Here is an 18,601-nt window from a genome sequence, read left to right as displayed (position 1 = left end):
TAATAAAATTAATTTATTTTTTTAAATAATAATAATTCTTTAATTTCTTAAAAATATATTACGATATAATACGCGGTTGTATGTTTCTGAATTGTCATCAGTGACTCGAAAAAAAAAAACAAAATTAATAAAATTTCTTTCCAATTCTGCATATGATCGATTAAATAGACCAAAAAAAAAAGTGTATCAACTTATGTCAATTTTTAAACTGACATTTCAAAAATAGATTACTGTGCTGCACGAGAATGAGAAACGTTTGTCAGGCGACTCGTTCGTACGCTTGCGCAGTACTCATACTTATTTTATATAGTAAGAGTTCTTCTGCTCACGGGAATCTTTATTGTCCTAAAAGCTAAAAGCGACTGTGAACATGAGAATCACTCGTGTTTTCAGTGTAATGTGCAACATAGGAATGGTTACTGTGTTGAAAGATACTCAGTCATAGGTAAAGATGACTCATTCTTGTGTAGCACAGTAACCAGTCGTGTTTCATTTTTTCCGTGCAGGCATCAATTTTTTTTCAAAGCAATTTTTTGCGTACTTTCGACCGGATAGCAAGAAAACTAGTATACACTACACGAGCAGAAATTTGAGAGCCCTGAACTGCGCGCCATGATGCCCGTAGTGTAATATACTTGTAGTGTAATATACTATTTATTTATAAATTCACTGGATGAAATCAAATCTTCACACTATTTGTTTATTTTTCTTTCAGGGATCGAGGCAAGGCCAGAAAAGGATACGACCTTTCTTGATTTGATTCGTTCAATACCCAAAACACTCGCTTCGATAGCTAATAAATTGACATTACGATGGCCGACAATTGCAACACCTGCTAAAAATCTAACGTCGGGGGAAGACTTTTCCGACGATACATCGCCATCTTTAATGTCTACTATGGAAGATAAATACACTGAAGAAACAACGCTGAACGTAACGTCTACTATGGAAGATAATTACACTGAAGAAACAACGCTGAACGTAGATTCTACTATGGAAGATAATAACACTGAACAAAAAACGCTGAACGTAACATCTACTATGGAAGATAATGAGACTGAAGAAACAACGCTGAACGTAACGTCTACTATGGAAGATAATTACACTGAAGAAACAACGCTGAACGTAGATTCTACTATGGAAGATAATAACACTGAACAAAAAACGCTGAACGTAACATCTACTATGGAAGATAATGAGACTGAAGAAACAACGCTGAACGTAACGTCTACTATGGAAGATAATTACACTGAAGAAACAACGCTGAACGTAGATTCTACTATGGAAGATAATAACACTGAACAAAAAACGCTGAACGTAACATCTACTATGGAAGATAATGACACTGAAGAAACAACGCTGAACGTAACGTCTACTATGGAAGATAATGACACTGAAGAAACAACGCTGAACGTAACGTCTACTATGGAAGATAATTACACTGAAGAAACAACGCTGAACGTAACGTCTACTATGGAAGATAATTACACTGAAGAAACAACGCTGAACGTAACGTCTACTATGGAAAATAGCTTCTCTGAAGTAACTTTGTCATCACCAACGCCATCTGATGAAGACTTCTACTCAGAGGAACCTGCATTATCATCAACTCCAACTGTTACAGAACAATCCACTTCGAAGAAAGATGAACTCGCTGCAGAATCTATGTTAACTATGCTAGTTAGTTGCGTCAGTGTTGGTGTCATTGTATCGCTCGCCGCACTTGCTGTTGAGGTTAAAAAATATTATTCCTCGCGTAGATTATCAAGATTAAGATTAAGAAAATTGTATACTAATAGGAGCAATAGCAATAGGAGCAGAAAACTTTTTCTTTAGAGTACCGTAGTTTAGAAATGTGAAAATTTTAATGAAAAATATTTTCATTAACTCATTAAATTCAATTCTCTAATGAAAAAATTTTCCACTAAAAAATTTAATTTAATTGTAAATCTAATGATCAATGGGAAAATTCACCATTAAAAAAAAACTTTTAATCGGTAATAGAAATATTTATAATTAGAAAATTAAAATTAATGATTAATGAAAATATATTTCATTAAAGAATTAAATTTAATGGTCAACGAAAATTATTTCCATTTAAAAACTAGATTTAATCCTTAATGAAAATATTTTTCATTAATAAATTAAATTTAATGACCAATGAAAATGCTAATGCATTAAGAAATTGGATGCATTATTTGCAATTCTACCGTAGTTTGATCTATTACGCTAGGTTAGTATTTATTTTTTAGGAATAATATTTTTTTACCTCAACAGCAAGTGCGGCGAGCGATACAATGACACCAACACTGACGTAACTAACTAGCATAGTTAACATAGATTCTGCAGCGAGTTCATCTTTCTTCGAAGTGGATTGTTCTGTAACAGTTGGAGTTGATGATAATGCAGGTTCCTCTGAGTAGAAGTCTTCATCAGATGGCGTTGGTGATGACAAAGTTACTTCAGAGAAGCTATTTTCCATAGTAGACGTTACGTTCAGCGTTGTTTCTTCAGTGTAATTATCTTCCATAGTAGACGTTACGTTCAGCGTTGTTTCTTCAGTGTAATTATCTTCCATAGTAGACGTTACGTTCAGCGTTGTTTCTTCAGTGTAATTATCTTCCATAGTAGAATCTACGTTCAGCGTTGTTTCTTCAGTGTAATTATCTTCCATAGTAGACGTTACGTTCAGCGTTGTTTCTTCAGTGTCATTATCTTCCATAGTAGACGTTACGTTCAGCGTTGTTTCTTCAGTCTCATTATCTTCCATAGTAGATGTTACGTTCAGCGTTTTTTGTTCAGTGTTATTATCTTCCATAGTAGAATCTACGTTCAGCGTTGTTTCTTCAGTGTAATTATCTTCCATAGTAGACGTTACGTTCAGCGTTGTTTCTTCAGTCTCATTATCTTCCATAGTAGATGTTACGTTCAGCGTTTTTTGTTCAGTGTTATTATCTTCCATAGTAGAATCTACGTTCAGCGTTGTTTCTTCAGTGTAATTATCTTCCATAGTAGACGTTACGTTCAGCGTTGTTTCTTCAGTGTATTTATCTTCCATAGTAGACATTAAAGATGGCGATGTATCGTCGGAAAAGTCTTCCCCCGACGTTAGATTTTTAGCAGGTGTTGCAATTGTCGGCGATCGTAATGTCAATTTATTAGCTATCGAAGCGAGTGTTTTGGGTATTGAACGAATCAAATCAAGAAAGGTCGTATCCTTTTCTGGCCTTGCCTCGATCCCTGAAAGAAAAATAAACAAATAGTGTGAAGATTTGATTTCATCCAGTGAATTTATAAATAAATAGTATATTACACTACAAGTATATTACACTACGGGCATCATGGCGCGCAGTTCAGGGCTCTCAAATTTCTGCTCGTGTAGTGTATACTAGTTTTCTTGCTATCCGGTCGAAAGTACGCAAAAAATTGCTTTGAAAAAAAATTGATGCCTGCACGGAAAAAATGAAACACGACTGGTTACTGTGCTACACAAGAATGAGTCATCTTTACCTATGACTGAGTATCTTTCAACACAGTAACCATTCCTATGTTGCACATTACACTGAAAACACGAGTGATTCTCATGTTCACAGTCGCTTTTAGCTTTTAGGACAATAAAGATTCCCGTGAGCAGAAGAACTCTTACTATATAAAATAAGTATGAGTACTGCGCAAGCGTACGAACGAGTCGCCTGACAAACGTTTCTCATTCTCGTGCAGCACAGTAATCATTCCTGTGCTAAATGAGAACTGTCCCTGTGTATTATAGACTGACTACAGCCAACTAAATGAAGCGATGGATATAACTATTTTTCACTACTATAAGTTTTTTTTCTGTAAAAATTTCATATTAGAAATAATAATCTTTAATAAACGTTTAAATATGTAACTATTTTTTGTTTATTTATTTATATTCTTGCTATTAATTTAACTTAATGTATTGTACTATTGTGAAAAATGTATATATAAAAATATACTAGAATTTTAAATGATTAATTTCATAAAAAATATATATATATATATATAAAATTTAAGAACGTTGATAAATATTTAAGCTTTTTTTGCCACAAAAATTGGAGTTATTTTCGATTGCTAAAAATGTAAATAATATAACTGTGAAATTTCTATTTTTGAAATGTCAGTTTAAAAATTGACATAAGTTGATACACTTTTTTTTTTGGTCTATTTAATCGATCATATGCAGAATTCGAAAGAAATTTTATTAATTTTGTTTTTTTTTTTCGAGTCACTGATGACAATTCAGAAACATACAACCGCGTATTATATCGTAATATATTTTTAAGAAATTAAAGAATTATTATTATTTAAAAAAATAAATTAATTTTATTATATTATGATTTCTATTTGTAAATCATAATAAATATAATGATAAAAATATGAGTTAATATTACAAATATTTACAAATGAAATAAGTTTCGTTTTTTTACTACTATTACAATGTGATCCACAGGGACAGTTCTCATTTAGCACAGGAATGATTACTGTGCTGCACGAGAATGAGAAACGTTTGTCAGGCGACTCGTTCGTACGCTTGCGCAGTACTCATACTTATTTTATATAGTTAAGGCGGAAACATACTACCAAAACGCGACGCTACACCACGCCATCCGACGCATGTCAGTACTTATCAATCCTATATATTTAATATGGTCAGATGCACATAGACAACATGCCATGTGATCACACGCGGTAACATCCAATCGATTTGGATCGGCGTGTTGTGGATGTTGTGATGATGACGTCATGCGTCAGTCTTTCGAGTTTTTGACACGAATGTCAATTTATATACTTAGATATTTTTGGATTTATTTGACGAAATGAACGACGAAGAATTAATTGAGTTGGTCAAACAATATTCTGTTTTATATGACATGCGATTACCTCAATACAAGGACAAAAACAGGGAGTTAGGATGTCGTTAGTTTAATACAAATAACCTGCTAATCAATTCAGTTTATTAGAAAAATACAGGGTGGGCCAGAAAGATTTGCGAATTTGAAAAAAATATAATAAAAAAACTAAATACAATACATTTCTTAAAAATAACATCATCCAGGTGTGCACCATTGCGCTGCAAACATTCCTCGAATCTGGACCTCAAATTGGTAAAAACTTGCTGGCACATTGCGCGGGGAATAAATCAGCTAAATGACTTCTGAATTTGCAAGCGTGTCGTGGTGTCGCGTGTTGGTAATGTGCACGATGGACGTCGGGTGTCGACACGACACGTCGCGTCGCGTTTTAGTAGTATGTTTCCGCCTTAAGAGTTCTTCTGCTCACGGGAATCTTTATTGTCCTAAAAGCTAAAAGCGACTGTGAACATGAGAATCACTCGTGTTTTCAGTGTAATGTGCAACATAGGAATGGTTACTGTGTTGAAAGATACTCAGTCATAGGTAAAGATGACTCATTCTTGTGTAGCACAGTAACCAGTCGTGTTTCATTTTTTCCGTGCAGGCATCAATTTTTTTTCAAAGCAATTTTTTGCGTACTTTCGACCGGATAGCAAGAAAACTAGTATACACTACACGAGCAGAAATTTGAGAGCCCTGAACTGCGCGCCATGATGCCCGTAGTGTAATATACTTGTAGTGTAATATACTATTTATTTATAAATTCACTGGATGAAATCAAATCTTCACACTATTTGTTTATTTTTCTTTCAGGGATCGAGGCAAGGCCAGAAAAGGATACGACCTTTCTTGATTTGATTCGTTCAATACCCAAAACACTCGCTTCGATAGCTAATAAATTGACATTACGATCGCCGACAATTGCAACACCTGCTAAAAATCTAACGTCGGGGGAAGACTTTTCCGACGATACATCGCCATCTTTAATGTCTACTATCGAAGATAAATACACTGAAGAAACAACGCTGTACGTAACGTCTACTATGGAAGATAATGAGACTGAAGAAACAACGCTGAACGTAACGTCTACTATGGAAGATAATTACACTGAAGAAACAACGCTGAACGTAACGTCTACTATGGAAGATAATTACACTGAAGAAACAACGCTGAACGTAGATTCTACTATGGAAGATAATAACACTGAACAAAAAACGCTGAACGTAACATCTACTATGGAAGATAATGAGACTGAAGAAACAACGCTGAACGTAACGTCTACTATGGAAGATAATTACACTGAAGAAACAACGCTGAACGTAACGTCTACTATGGAAAATAGCTTCTCTGAAGTAACTTTGTCATCACCAACGCCATCTGATGAAGACTTCTACTCAGAGGAACCTGCATTATCATCAACTCCAACTGTTACAGAACAATCTACTTCGAAGAAAGATGAACTCGCTGCAGAATCTATGTTAACTATGCTAGTTAGTTGCGTCAGTGTTGGTGTCATTGTATCGCTCGCCGCACTTGCTGTTGAGGTTAAAAAATATTATTCCTCGCTTAGATTATCCTATCCACCTAGCGTAATAGATCAAACTACGGTAGAATTGCAAATAATGCATCCAATTTCTTAATGCATTAGCATTTTCATTGGTCATTAAATTTAATTTATTAATGAAAAATATTTTCATTAAGGATTAAATCTAGTTTTTAAATGGAAATAATTTTCGTTGACCATTAAATTTAATTCTTTAATGAAATATATTTTCATTAATCATTAATTTTAATTTTCTAATTATAAATATTTCTATTACCGATTAAAAGTTTTTTTTTTAATGGTGAATTTTCCCATTGATCATTAGATTTACAATTAAATTAAATTTTTTAGTGGAAAATTTTTTCATTAGAGAATTGAATTTAATGAGTTAATGAAAATATTTTTCATTAAAATTTTCACATTTCTAAACTACGGTACTCTAAAGAAAAAGTTTTCTGCTCCTATTGCTATTGCTCCTATTAGTATACAATTTTCTTAATCTTAATCTTGATAATCTACGCGAGGAATAATATTTTTTAACCTCAACAGCAAGTGCGGCGAGCGATACAATGACACCAACACTGACGCAACTAACTAGCATAGTTAACATAGATTCTGCAGCGAGTTCATCTTTCTTCGAAGTGGATTGTTCTGTAACAGTTGGAGTTGATGATAATGCAGGTTCCTCTGAGTAGAAGTCTTCATCAGATGGCGTTGGTGATGACAAAGTTACTTCAGAGAAGCTATTTTCCATAGTAGACGTTACGTTCAGCGTTGTTTCTTCAGTGTAATTATCTTCCATAGTAGACGTTACGTTCAGCGTTGTTTCTTCAGTGTAATTATCTTCCATAGTAGACGTTACGTTCAGCGTTGTTTCTTCAGTGTCATTATCTTCCATAGTAGACGTTACGTTCAGCGTTGTTTCTTCAGTCTCATTATCTTCCATAGTAGATGTTACGTTCAGCGTTTTTTGTTCAGTGTTATTATCTTCCATAGTAGAATCTACGTTCAGCGTTGTTTCTTCAGTGTAATTATCTTCCATAGTAGACGTTACGTTCAGCGTTGTTTCTTCAGTCTCATTATCTTCCATAGTAGATGTTACGTTCAGCGTTTTTTGTTCAGTGTTATTATCTTCCATAGTAGAATCTACGTTCAGCGTTGTTTCTTCAGTGTAATTATCTTCCATAGTAGACGTTACGTTCAGCGTTGTTTCTTCAGTCTCATTATCTTCCATAGTAGACGTTACGTACAGCGTTGTTTCTTCAGTGTATTTATCTTCCATAGTAGACATTAAAGATGGCGATGTATCGTCGGAAAAGTCTTCCCCCGACGTTAGATTTTTAGCAGGTGTTGCAATTGTCGGCGATCGTAATGTCAATTTATTAGCTATCGAAGCGAGTGTTTTGGGTATTGAACGAATCAAATCAAGAAAGGTCGTATCCTTTTCTGGCCTTGCCTCGATCCCTGAAAGAAAAATAAACAAATAGTGTGAAGATTTGATTTCATCCAGTGAATTTATAAATAAATAGTATATTACACTACAAGTATATTACACTACGGGCATCATGGCGCGCAGTTCAGGGCTCTCAAATTTCTGCTCGTGTAGTGTATACTAGTTTTCTTGCTATCCGGTCGAAAGTACGCAAAAAATTGCTTTGAAAAAAAATTGATGCCTGCACGGAAAAAATGAAACACGACTGGTTACTGTGCTACACAAGAATGAGTCATCTTTACCTATGACTGAGTATCTTTCAACACAGTAACCATTCCTATGTTGCACATTACACTGAAAACACGAGTGATTCTCATGTTCACAGTCGCTTTTAGCTTTTAGGACAATAAAGATTCCCGTGAGCAGAAGAACTCTTACTATATAAAATAAGTATGAGTACTGCGCAAGCGTACGAACGAGTCGCCTGACAAACGTTTCTCATTCTCGTGCAGCACAGTAATCATTCCTGTGCTAAATGAGAACTGTCCCTGTGTATTATAGACTGACTACAGCCAACTAAATGAAGCGATGGATATAACTATTTTTCACTACTATAAGTTTTTTTTCTGTAAAAATTTCATATTAGAAATAATAATCTTTAATAAACGTTTAAATATGTAACTATTTTTTGTTTATTTATTTATATTCTTGCTATTAATTTAACTTAATGTATTGTACTATTGTGAAAAATGTATATATAAAAATATACTAGAATTTTAAATGATTAATTTCATAAAAAATATATATATATATATATAAAATTTAAGAACGTTGATAAATATTTAAGCTTTTTTTGCCACAAAAATTGGAGTTATTTTCGATTGCTAAAAATGTAAATAATATAACTGTGAAATTTCTATTTTTGAAATGTCAGTTTAAAAATTGACATAAGTTGATACACTTTTTTTTTTGGTCTATTTAATCGATCATATGCAGAATTCGAAAGAAATTTTATTAATTTTGTTTTTTTTTTTCGAGTCACTGATGACAATTCAGAAACATACAACCGCGTATTATATCGTAATATATTTTTAAGAAATTAAAGAATTATTATTATTTAAAAAAATAAATTAATTTTATTATATTATGATTTCTATTTGTAAATCATAATAAATATAATGATAAAAATATGAGTTAATATTACAAATATTTACAAATGAAATAAGTTTCGTTTTTTTACTACTATTACAATGTGATCCACAGGGACAGTTCTCATTTAGCACAGGAATGATTACTGTGCTGCACGAGAATGAGAAACGTTTGTCAGGCGACTCGTTCGTACGCTTGCGCAGTACTCATACTTATTTTATATAGTAAGAGTTCTTCTGCTCACGGGAATCTTTATTGTCCTAAAAGCTAAAAGCGACTGTGAACATGAGAATCACTCGTGTTTTCAGTGTAATGTGCAACATAGGAATGGTTACTGTGTTGAAAGATACTCAGTCATAGGTAAAGATGACTCATTCTTGTGTAGCACAGTAACCAGTCGTGTTTCATTTTTTCCGTGCAGGCATCAATTTTTTTTCAAAGCAATTTTTTGCGTACTTTCGACCGGATAGCAAGAAAACTAGTATACACTACACGAGCAGAAATTTGAGAGCCCTGAACTGCGCGCCATGATGCCCGTAGTGTAATATACTTGTAGTGTAATATACTATTTATTTATAAATTCACTGGATGAAATCAAATCTTCACACTATTTGTTTATTTTTCTTTCAGGGATCGAGGCAAGGCCAGAAAAGGATACGACCTTTCTTGATTTGATTCGTTCAATACCCAAAACACTCGCTTCGATAGCTAATAAATTGACATTACGATCGCCGACAATTGCAACACCTGCTAAAAATCTAACGTCGGGGGAAGACTTTTCCGACGATACATCGCCATCTTTAATGTCTACTATCGAAGATAAATACACTGAAGAAACAACGCTGTACGTAACGTCTACTATGGAAGATAATGAGACTGAAGAAACAACGCTGAACGTAACGTCTACTATGGAAGATAATTACACTGAAGAAACAACGCTGAACGTAGATTCTACTATGGAAGATAATAACACTGAACAAAAAACGCTGAACGTAACGTCTACTATGGAAGATAATTACACTGAAGAAACAACGCTGAACGTAACGTCTACTATGGAAGATAATTACACTGAAGAAACAACGCTGAACGTAACGTCTACTATGGAAAATAGCTTCTCTGAAGTAACTTTGTCATCACCAACGCCATCTGATGAAGACTTCTACTCAGAGGAACCTGCATTATCATCAACTCCAACTGTTACAGAACAATCTACTTCGAAGAAAGATGAACTCGCTGCAGAATCTATGTTAACTATGCTAGTTAGTTGCGTCAGTGTTGGTGTCATTGTATCGCTCGCCGCACTTGCTGTTGAGGTTAAAAAATATTATTCCTCGCTTAGATTATCCTATCCACCTAGCGTAATAGATCAAACTACGGTAGAATTGCAAATAATGCATCCAATTTCTTAATGCATTAGCATTTTCATTGGTCATTAAATTTAATTTATTAATGAAAAATATTTTCATTAAGGATTAAATCTAGTTTTTAAATGGAAATAATTTTCGTTGACCATTAAATTTAATTCTTTAATGAAATATGTTTTCATTAATCATTAATTTTAATTTTCTAATTATAAATATTTCTATTACCGATTAAAAGTTTTTTTTTTAATGGTGAATTTTCCCATTGATCATTAGATTTACAATTAAATTAAATTTTTTAGTGGAAAATTTTTTCATTAGAGAATTGAATTTAATGAGTTAATGAAAATATTTTTCATTAAAATTTTCACATTTCTAAACTACGGTACTCTAAAGAAAAAGTTTTCTGCTCCTATTGCTATTGCTCCTATTAGTATACAATTTTCTTAATCTTAATCTTGATAATCTACGCGAGGAATAATATTTTTTAACCTCAACAGCAAGTGCGGCGAGCGATACAATGACACCAACACTGACGCAACTAACTAGCATAGTTAACATAGATTCTGCAGCGAGTTCATCTTTCTTCGAAGTGGATTGTTCTGTAACAGTTGGAGTTGATGATAATGCAGGTTCCTCTGAGTAGAAGTCTTCATCAGATGGCGTTGGTGATGACAAAGTTACTTCAGAGAAGCTATTTTCCATAGTAGACGTTACGTTCAGCGTTGTTTCTTCAGTGTAATTATCTTCCATAGTAGACGTTACGTTCAGCGTTGTTTCTTCAGTGTAATTATCTTCCATAGTAGACGTTACGTTCAGCGTTGTTTCTTCAGTGTCATTATCTTCCATAGTAGACGTTACGTTCAGCGTTGTTTCTTCAGTGTCATTATCTTCCATAGTAGATGTTACGTTCAGCGTTTTTTGTTCAGTGTTATTATCTTCCATAGTAGACGCTACGTTCAGCGTTGTTTCTTCAGTGTAATTATCTTCCATAGTAGACGTTACGTTCAGCGTTGTTTCTTCAGTCTCATTATCTTCCATAGTAGATGTTACGTTCAGCGTTTTTTGTTCAGTGTTATTATCTTCCATAGTAGAATCTACGTTCAGCGTTGTTTCTTCAGTGTAATTATCTTCCATAGTAGACGTTACGTTCAGCGTTGTTTCTTCAGTCTCATTATCTTCCATAGTAGACGTTACGTACAGCGTTGTTTCTTCAGTGTATTTATCTTCGATAGTAGACATTAAAGATGGCGATGTATCGTCGGAAAAGTCTTCCCCCGACGTTAGATTTTTAGCAGGTGTTGCAATTGTCGGCGATCGTAATGTCAATTTATTAGCTATCGAAGCGAGTGTTTTGGGTATTGAACGAATCAAATCAAGAAAGGTCGTATCCTTTTCTGGCCTTGCCTCGATCCCTGAAAGAAAAATAAACAAATAGTGTGAAGATTTGATTTCATCCAGTGAATTTATAAATAAATAGTATATTACACTACAAGTATATTACACTACGGGCATCATGGCGCGCAGTTCAGGGCTCTCAAATTTCTGCTCGTGTAGTGTATACTAGTTTTCTTGCTATCCGGTCGAAAGTACGCAAAAAATTGCTTTGAAAAAAAATTGATGCCTGCACGGAAAAAATGAAACACGACTGGTTACTGTGCTACACAAGAATGAGTCATCTTTACCTATGACTGAGTATCTTTCAACACAGTAACCATTCCTATGTTGCACATTACACTGAAAACACGAGTGATTCTCATGTTCACAGTCGCTTTTAGCTTTTAGGACAATAAAGATTCCCGTGAGCAGAAGAACTCTTACTATATAAAATAAGTATGAGTACTGCGCAAGCGTACGAACGAGTCGCCTGACAAACGTTTCTCATTCTCGTGCAGCACAGTAATCATTCCTGTGCTAAATGAGAACTGTCCCTGTGTATTATAGACTGACTACAGCCAACTAAATGAAGCGATGGATATAACTATTTTTCACTACTATAAGTTTTTTTTCTGTAAAAATTTCATATTAGAAATAATAATCTTTAATAAACGTTTAAATATGTAACTATTTTTTGTTTATTTATTTATATTCTTGCTATTAATTTAACTTAATGTATTGTACTATTGTGAAAAATGTATATATAAAAATATACTAGAATTTTAAATGATTAATTTCATAAAAAATATATATATATATATATATAAAATTTAAGAACGTTGATAAATATTTAAGCTTTTTTTGCCACAAAAATTGGAGTTATTTTCGATTGCTAAAAATGTAAATAATATAACTGTGAAATTTCTATTTTTGAAATGTCAGTTTAAAAATTGACATAAGTTGATACACTTTTTTTTTTGGTCTATTTAATCGATCATATGCAGAATTCGAAAGAAATTTTATTAATTTTGTTTTTTTTTTTCGAGTCACTGATGACAATTCAGAAACATACAACCGCGTATTATATCGTAATATATTTTTAAGAAATTAAAGAATTATTATTATTTAAAAAAATAAATTAATTTTATTATATTATGATTTCTATTTGTAAATCATAATAAATATAATGATAAAAATATGAGTTAATATTACAAATATTTACAAATGAAATAAGTTTCGTTTTTTTACTACTATTACAATGTGATCCACAGGGACAGTTCTCATTTAGCACAGGAATGATTACTGTGCTGCACGAGAATGAGAAACGTTTGTCAGGTGACTCATTCGTACGCTTGCGCAGCCCTGCGATTCTGTAACTCGCTTCACACAGTCTCAGCGCTGATTTTTGCTGTCAAATCGTTCGTTTCGGTGTCATGTTACAATTTGGTATTCTGATAAACAATAACCGCGACAAAAGCGCCGCTCAAATGAGATTGTTCACATTTGGAACTAAAATTTGGCACTGCTACACTTACGCTCCAAAATTGTTGGTATTTGGTATTCTGATACATACCATTTGACATCTCATCTCACTTAAATGTACATTTTGTACGTCAAATTAAAAGTTGCTCTTCCCTCGCTGAAATCGTCATTTACCAGTGAGTTAGCCATTTTTAGCGAAGTTAAAACTTGTTTTATGTGAAAATATTCTAACATAGGACAATCTATATGTATCTTGGGGTAAGTTTATAAAATAATATTTATAATACAGCATTATTTTACGAAAAAATTATATATATAAACATTAAGCTTCGTGAAATAGAACTTTGTTATTGTTACAGAAGGCCCGTTTCCACTTTAAAAGTTTAAACCTCTATTTCAAGAAATAAATGATGTAAACCATTAAAAAATTCTTAATATAATATCTATAGATGGCGAAGAAAATGTAGGCCCGAAACGCCCAATTGGTTTCTCGGCGTTGGTTACTATCGCTTTTTTCCAATACTCAAGAAATTATATGGTATTGACGAAACCTAGAACATATGCTGCTGAGATGAACGAAGAGTCTAGTAAATAGATGATCTAAGGTAAACATTTTGATTATATAAGCATTAAAAATATCATTTTTATCCTAGAACCAATTTTTCGATGCAGTCTTGATCTTGTCTTGTCTCCAGCAGAGATAAGTCAAACAGAAAACGATAAATAAGTTAAGATAGGTAAATTTTGTAATATATTTGTATTTTTCTACTATACTAAAATTATAAATCTAATAATTTCAGAGATCCCCAAATGTTCAAAATTCCTGAAAGAAAAAAAAACATTCTGCCTTTGAAGAAGAAGAATATTGTACATTTGTATCATACGACAAGGCCCCTGGATATAAAAAGACACAATAGTGCAGACATTTTCAAATTATTGAATTTAGACTACTTATCCTTCAATTTATAATAAATGATAACACAGTACAATTTCGGTTCCTATATTTTTATAAAATATATTGATATAACATTAAGGTTTTGGATAAAAACATTATTCTGCTTTACACAAGTATGAAATACCATCATTACATACATGATGGTTTAAGTACTTATTAAGCTTTTTTAAATTTATCGTTCATAACTATTACTTTTTACAAACTAATTAGTAAATATATTAAGATAAATATATTTGTCTACAAAATAAAGTAGATGTTATTGATTAGCTCTATGTGAGGCTGGGTTTGAATAAGTTTTTATTATACTTAAGTTTGTTGTACTGAAAGTTATTTTGTAGTGTGTTAAAAGTTTACTATAATCATTAAATTAAATGTGTGTTATTATATTGTTCTTTTATTAACCTATAAAGTAACATGGCTTATATATTTTTCATTTTGGCTTAGCTATGTATTTAACTCGGTTACTAAGTTTTCTATAGGCAGTCATTAAATAAGTGGTAGATTTAATTAATCATTTTATTAATATAATATTATTAGATACAAAAAAAATTATTATGAAGTACACAATTATCTTAAACACGGTAATACAATTTTTCATATAAAAATCATAGTTGTCCAAACTGCATTCAAAATAGATTAGTGGTCTCGGTTTAATATCTCTTCTTAACATTTCAATAATTGGTCATTTTCTTCCTCATTCTTGACAACTACCACTGATGGCTGTAATACAATGATTATCTGTTAAAATTGTAAATAGGGAAATGTGGTAAGTCACTGTACTGACACAATAATATTGCATAGCAATTTAATTATTGTAAAGTTAAGGTAAATAATAAAAAAAACTTGCATAAAACACACAAAAACTTATATATGGGATATCTTTGTATTTCTAAGTAAAGTATCTTAAAAACATGTTTGATAATATTATAACTAAGCCAAATATTATTAAAAGTTTTATGGTAACAAGGCTTAGTAATTTCGCACAGTATTTGATTCAGTACTATGAATAAAAAAAATCTTGAGCAAACCTATATTTAGACTCAAAAATCCAAATCCAAGTATGTACTTTAAAAACAATTATTTATTAATGAAACAAATCCAAGACCCATAAAGAGTATGTTTAGTGCTAAAGTGTAGTCAGCAGCAATAACTATCTTTTGATTGATTCATTAAATAAGTTATGGCAATGTTGTTTCCAACATTTAAAATTAACGTTGATCACTTGAAATGGTATGAATTTGAGCACTTGAAAGCTTATATATTTGATCCAACATACCTAACATGATTATTTATACTTGTATTCTGAAATCTGAACAATTAAATTAAATTCAACTTGATCAGTTAAAATTAATACTTCTTATATTTCATGAATGGAATTTGAAGTTAGGAAACCTAAAAATATTTTTTTATTTGACATTTTTAACCAACAATTTCATTATTCTTTACAATGTCGCTTCGATTTAACCTATTACATTTGACTTCAAATTTGCCATCAAACAAACAAACTTTGTTAACTGTTTTACTAGACACTACTTATTCCTATTTATTTACTATGATAGTTATTATATTTCTAAAATAGTTTTAATAGAATTCAGTTTTTATGAGTGTTAGTAAAAACATAGGTAATATTGTTGTTGTGTGTTTGACCTCTGAATCACTTAAAAAGGTTGCAATAGTAGTTTCATGGCATCTAAAAAGTACCAACACTTGCACTTACACAAATGAATAAATATATAAACACTAATTTTTCTTCTTTATAGATAGGTACCCTTTTATTTTATAATTACTCAACAAAATATTATATGAAAACATTGGTATTAACCTTGGTTACCTTTAGTAAGATTTTGAAAATTTAAGACACCTATCCATCCTGTTTACTTTGAATCCGTAGCCCATTTGCTGAGAGAATCACTTTTAGCGTGACATCATCTTTTATCTTTTTGTTAAGATAATATTCTTAAATTTTTTACAATATATCCAGATGTTAGGTATCCCTTGTTTCGTGCTGAAACATAATTAATATTTTTAAGTTTCTGTCGCTCATATACACCACGGCTGGTCAGTTGTCGGGTAAATACGAAATATAAACTCTTAATTGGAAGTTATAAACAAAATACGTAACTTACGATTGACTAATAAATAAACTCACTACTTACCTTTAAGCGGCCCCATTGCCAGATGGGTTTTAATAATTTTCCTCGCTATTCTATTATTTTCCATCAGATAAATCATTTTTGAGATATTTTCACAGTTTATCTTTTTTTAATAGTCTTCATTTTATTTCAAATGTCGACCATTTTGTTTTATTAAAAATATTTTGTTTGAGTTTGATGAAAATTTTGACAATTAACTCTTTTTATAAAATAAAATGAGTCAATTGTCACGATATTAATAGACAACAACTCACTAGGTTACCTCCCTCCACTTATCAAGACGTAATGTAAAATTTCTTAACAGAATACCATGAGATTCCAAAAATTACGTCAGTGACGAAGGGAGCGCTGTTACTGCGTAGTGGACTCACGGAATAACAGTGAGTTACAGAATCGCAGGGCAGTACTCATACTTATTTTATATAGTAAAAGTTCTTCTGCTCACGGGAATCTCTATTGTTCTAAAAGCTAACAGCGACTGTGAACATGAGAATCACTCGTGTTTTCAGTGTAATGTGCAACATAGGAATGGTTACTGTGTTGAAAGATACTCAGTCATATGTAAAGACGACTCATTCTTATTATCACATGATCTAGTAATGTGCTAAGAACTTTTTTTATATATTTTCGCTCATTTTTGTGTAGCACAGTAACCAGTCGTGTTTCATTTTTTCCGTGTGCCCCCGACATTTGCGGCACGAGCGAAGCGAGTGCTGCTGGTCGGGGGGACAGGCATCAAATACACCTGTCAATAAAGATACTAATTTATAATCTATCATACACTGATAGAAGGATTTGTTTATATTTAATAAACTTTATTAACTGTTAATAAATGATTTTTTAACATCATAGGATTTAATAAATATTTATTAACAGTTAATAAGTGATTGGAAGTTCGTTGCGGGTAGGCGCAAGTTGAATATCGAGTCCTCACAAAATAACCAATTAAAAATAGAAATAAGTGAGAATACACAATAAAAAGTAAATATCAAACTGAACCAGGAGAAGATATACCATAGGCAAACGTATCTGCCTCATTATTAGTGTAAAAAATAGAACATTTTCACGTTTTAATTTGTCTTATTGCAACGGTGACTTTTCGTTTTGACTAAAACAATTAAAAGTGCGTGTACAAATCTAGTGCAAGTGACTTGGAACAAGGATCAGTCAATTTTTGTTGATATTACTACAAAAAGAAGAAAAAACTACGACTTTGTAACAGTGATGTTAAACGGGTATACGTGACTTGCAGCGACCTAATATTACATTAGTCACTCCTTGTAAACGTCACTCAAGAAAGAAACTGTTCAAGTAATTCGTCCTCTTCGTCATACAGTATCTCGGCGTCGCAGATAAGCTGTGTTTCTGAATCGAACATTTGTATCGGCCCGAGTTCAAACCTAGACACGGAATATTGACACTTCAATTAATTTCGAATTTTTGTTTTTATAATTTTACTTGAAGATATCTAATCTATTTCTAACGGATAGAATATAAAAGGAAAAATAATTCTGTAATAAAAAAAAAAAATAAAAAAATTAGAAACAACATTTCAAAGTATGGACAAAAAAGAAATGGAATACCTTATAGAATCGATACACCAAAAGCTGTGCGAAAAGTTGGAAGATCAGACGAGAATTATAACAGAAAGTGTAACAAAGTCCGTCGTAAGCAGTATAAATGTGAAGTTAGCAGAATTAACTGAAGAAAACAAGAAACTTAAATCGGAGATCGTCGTTCTAAAAGACAGAGTAAAATTCCTTGAAGATGGGAAAAGGAAAAATAATTTAGTATTTTTTGGCATACATGAAAACCAACAAGAAGAACCTAACCTGCTTACACACATGCTGAAGTTGATAAATAATTCAACTGGTTTATCCTTGGACCCTAAAGAGCTAAGCTCAGCTTATAGACTGGGCAAAAAGAGTGAAAATCCTCGCCCAGTCCTCGTTAACTTCACTAGCCTTTGGAGAAAATACGAGGTACTGAAAAATGGAAACAAACTCCCATCTAACATGTATGTAAAAGAAGATTTTTCCAAAGAAGTATTAGAAAAAAGAAAACTATTACAAATCGAACTAAAAGCTGAACGTGCTAAAGGGAAAACTTGCCACATTAAAAAAGATAAGCTCGTTATATACGAGAATACGCATGAGAAATCTGAAAAAAGAAAGAGAAACTTCTCAGAATCTCCGAAACAATATCAACCCCAACCAACAAGTAAAAAAATAAACTTACTTGATTACTACGAAGCGCATGGCTCGAATTCAACGCC

The 18,601-nt window shown here is 32.3% G+C and overlaps 2 protein-coding genes and 1 long non-coding RNA gene across 3 annotated transcripts; 2 read left to right on the top strand and 1 right to left on the bottom strand.

Annotated features, from left to right (window-relative positions):
- The first annotated feature begins 897 nt into the window (after window positions 1-897).
- Window positions 898-1,672, top strand: LOC125048888 (protein PFC0760c-like). The gene is made up of 2 exons (XM_047647842.1): window positions 898-1,509; window positions 1,625-1,672. The coding sequence occupies exons 1-2, from the start codon at window positions 898-900 to the stop codon at window positions 1,670-1,672; spliced, it is 660 nt and encodes a 219-aa protein (XP_047503798.1).
- A 576-nt stretch (window positions 1,673-2,248) lies between these two features.
- On the bottom strand, window positions 2,249-11,601 carry LOC125048887 (protein PFC0760c-like). The gene is made up of 5 exons (XM_047647841.1): window positions 11,077-11,601; window positions 8,152-8,203; window positions 7,184-7,803; window positions 3,511-3,562; window positions 2,249-3,162 (listed from the first exon to the last, which is right to left on the bottom strand). The coding sequence occupies exons 1-5, from the start codon at window positions 11,599-11,601 to the stop codon at window positions 2,249-2,251; spliced, it is 2,163 nt and encodes a 720-aa protein (XP_047503797.1).
- A 1,859-nt stretch (window positions 11,602-13,460) lies between these two features.
- Window positions 13,461-14,217, top strand: LOC125048626. Its single transcript, XR_007116850.1, has 3 exons — window positions 13,461-13,476; window positions 13,578-13,823; window positions 14,019-14,217. It is a non-coding gene; the product is annotated as an uncharacterized LOC125048626 (long non-coding RNA).
- The last annotated feature ends 4,384 nt before the right edge of the window (window positions 14,218-18,601 follow it).

This window comes from Pieris napi, chromosome 4, assembly GCF_905475465.1.
Source record: "Pieris napi chromosome 4, ilPieNapi1.2, whole genome shotgun sequence".
NCBI classification, from domain to species: Eukaryota; Metazoa; Arthropoda; class Insecta; order Lepidoptera; family Pieridae; genus Pieris; species Pieris napi.
Note: the sequence above shows the minus strand (reverse complement) of the source record. Positions and strands in the feature narration are given on the sequence as shown.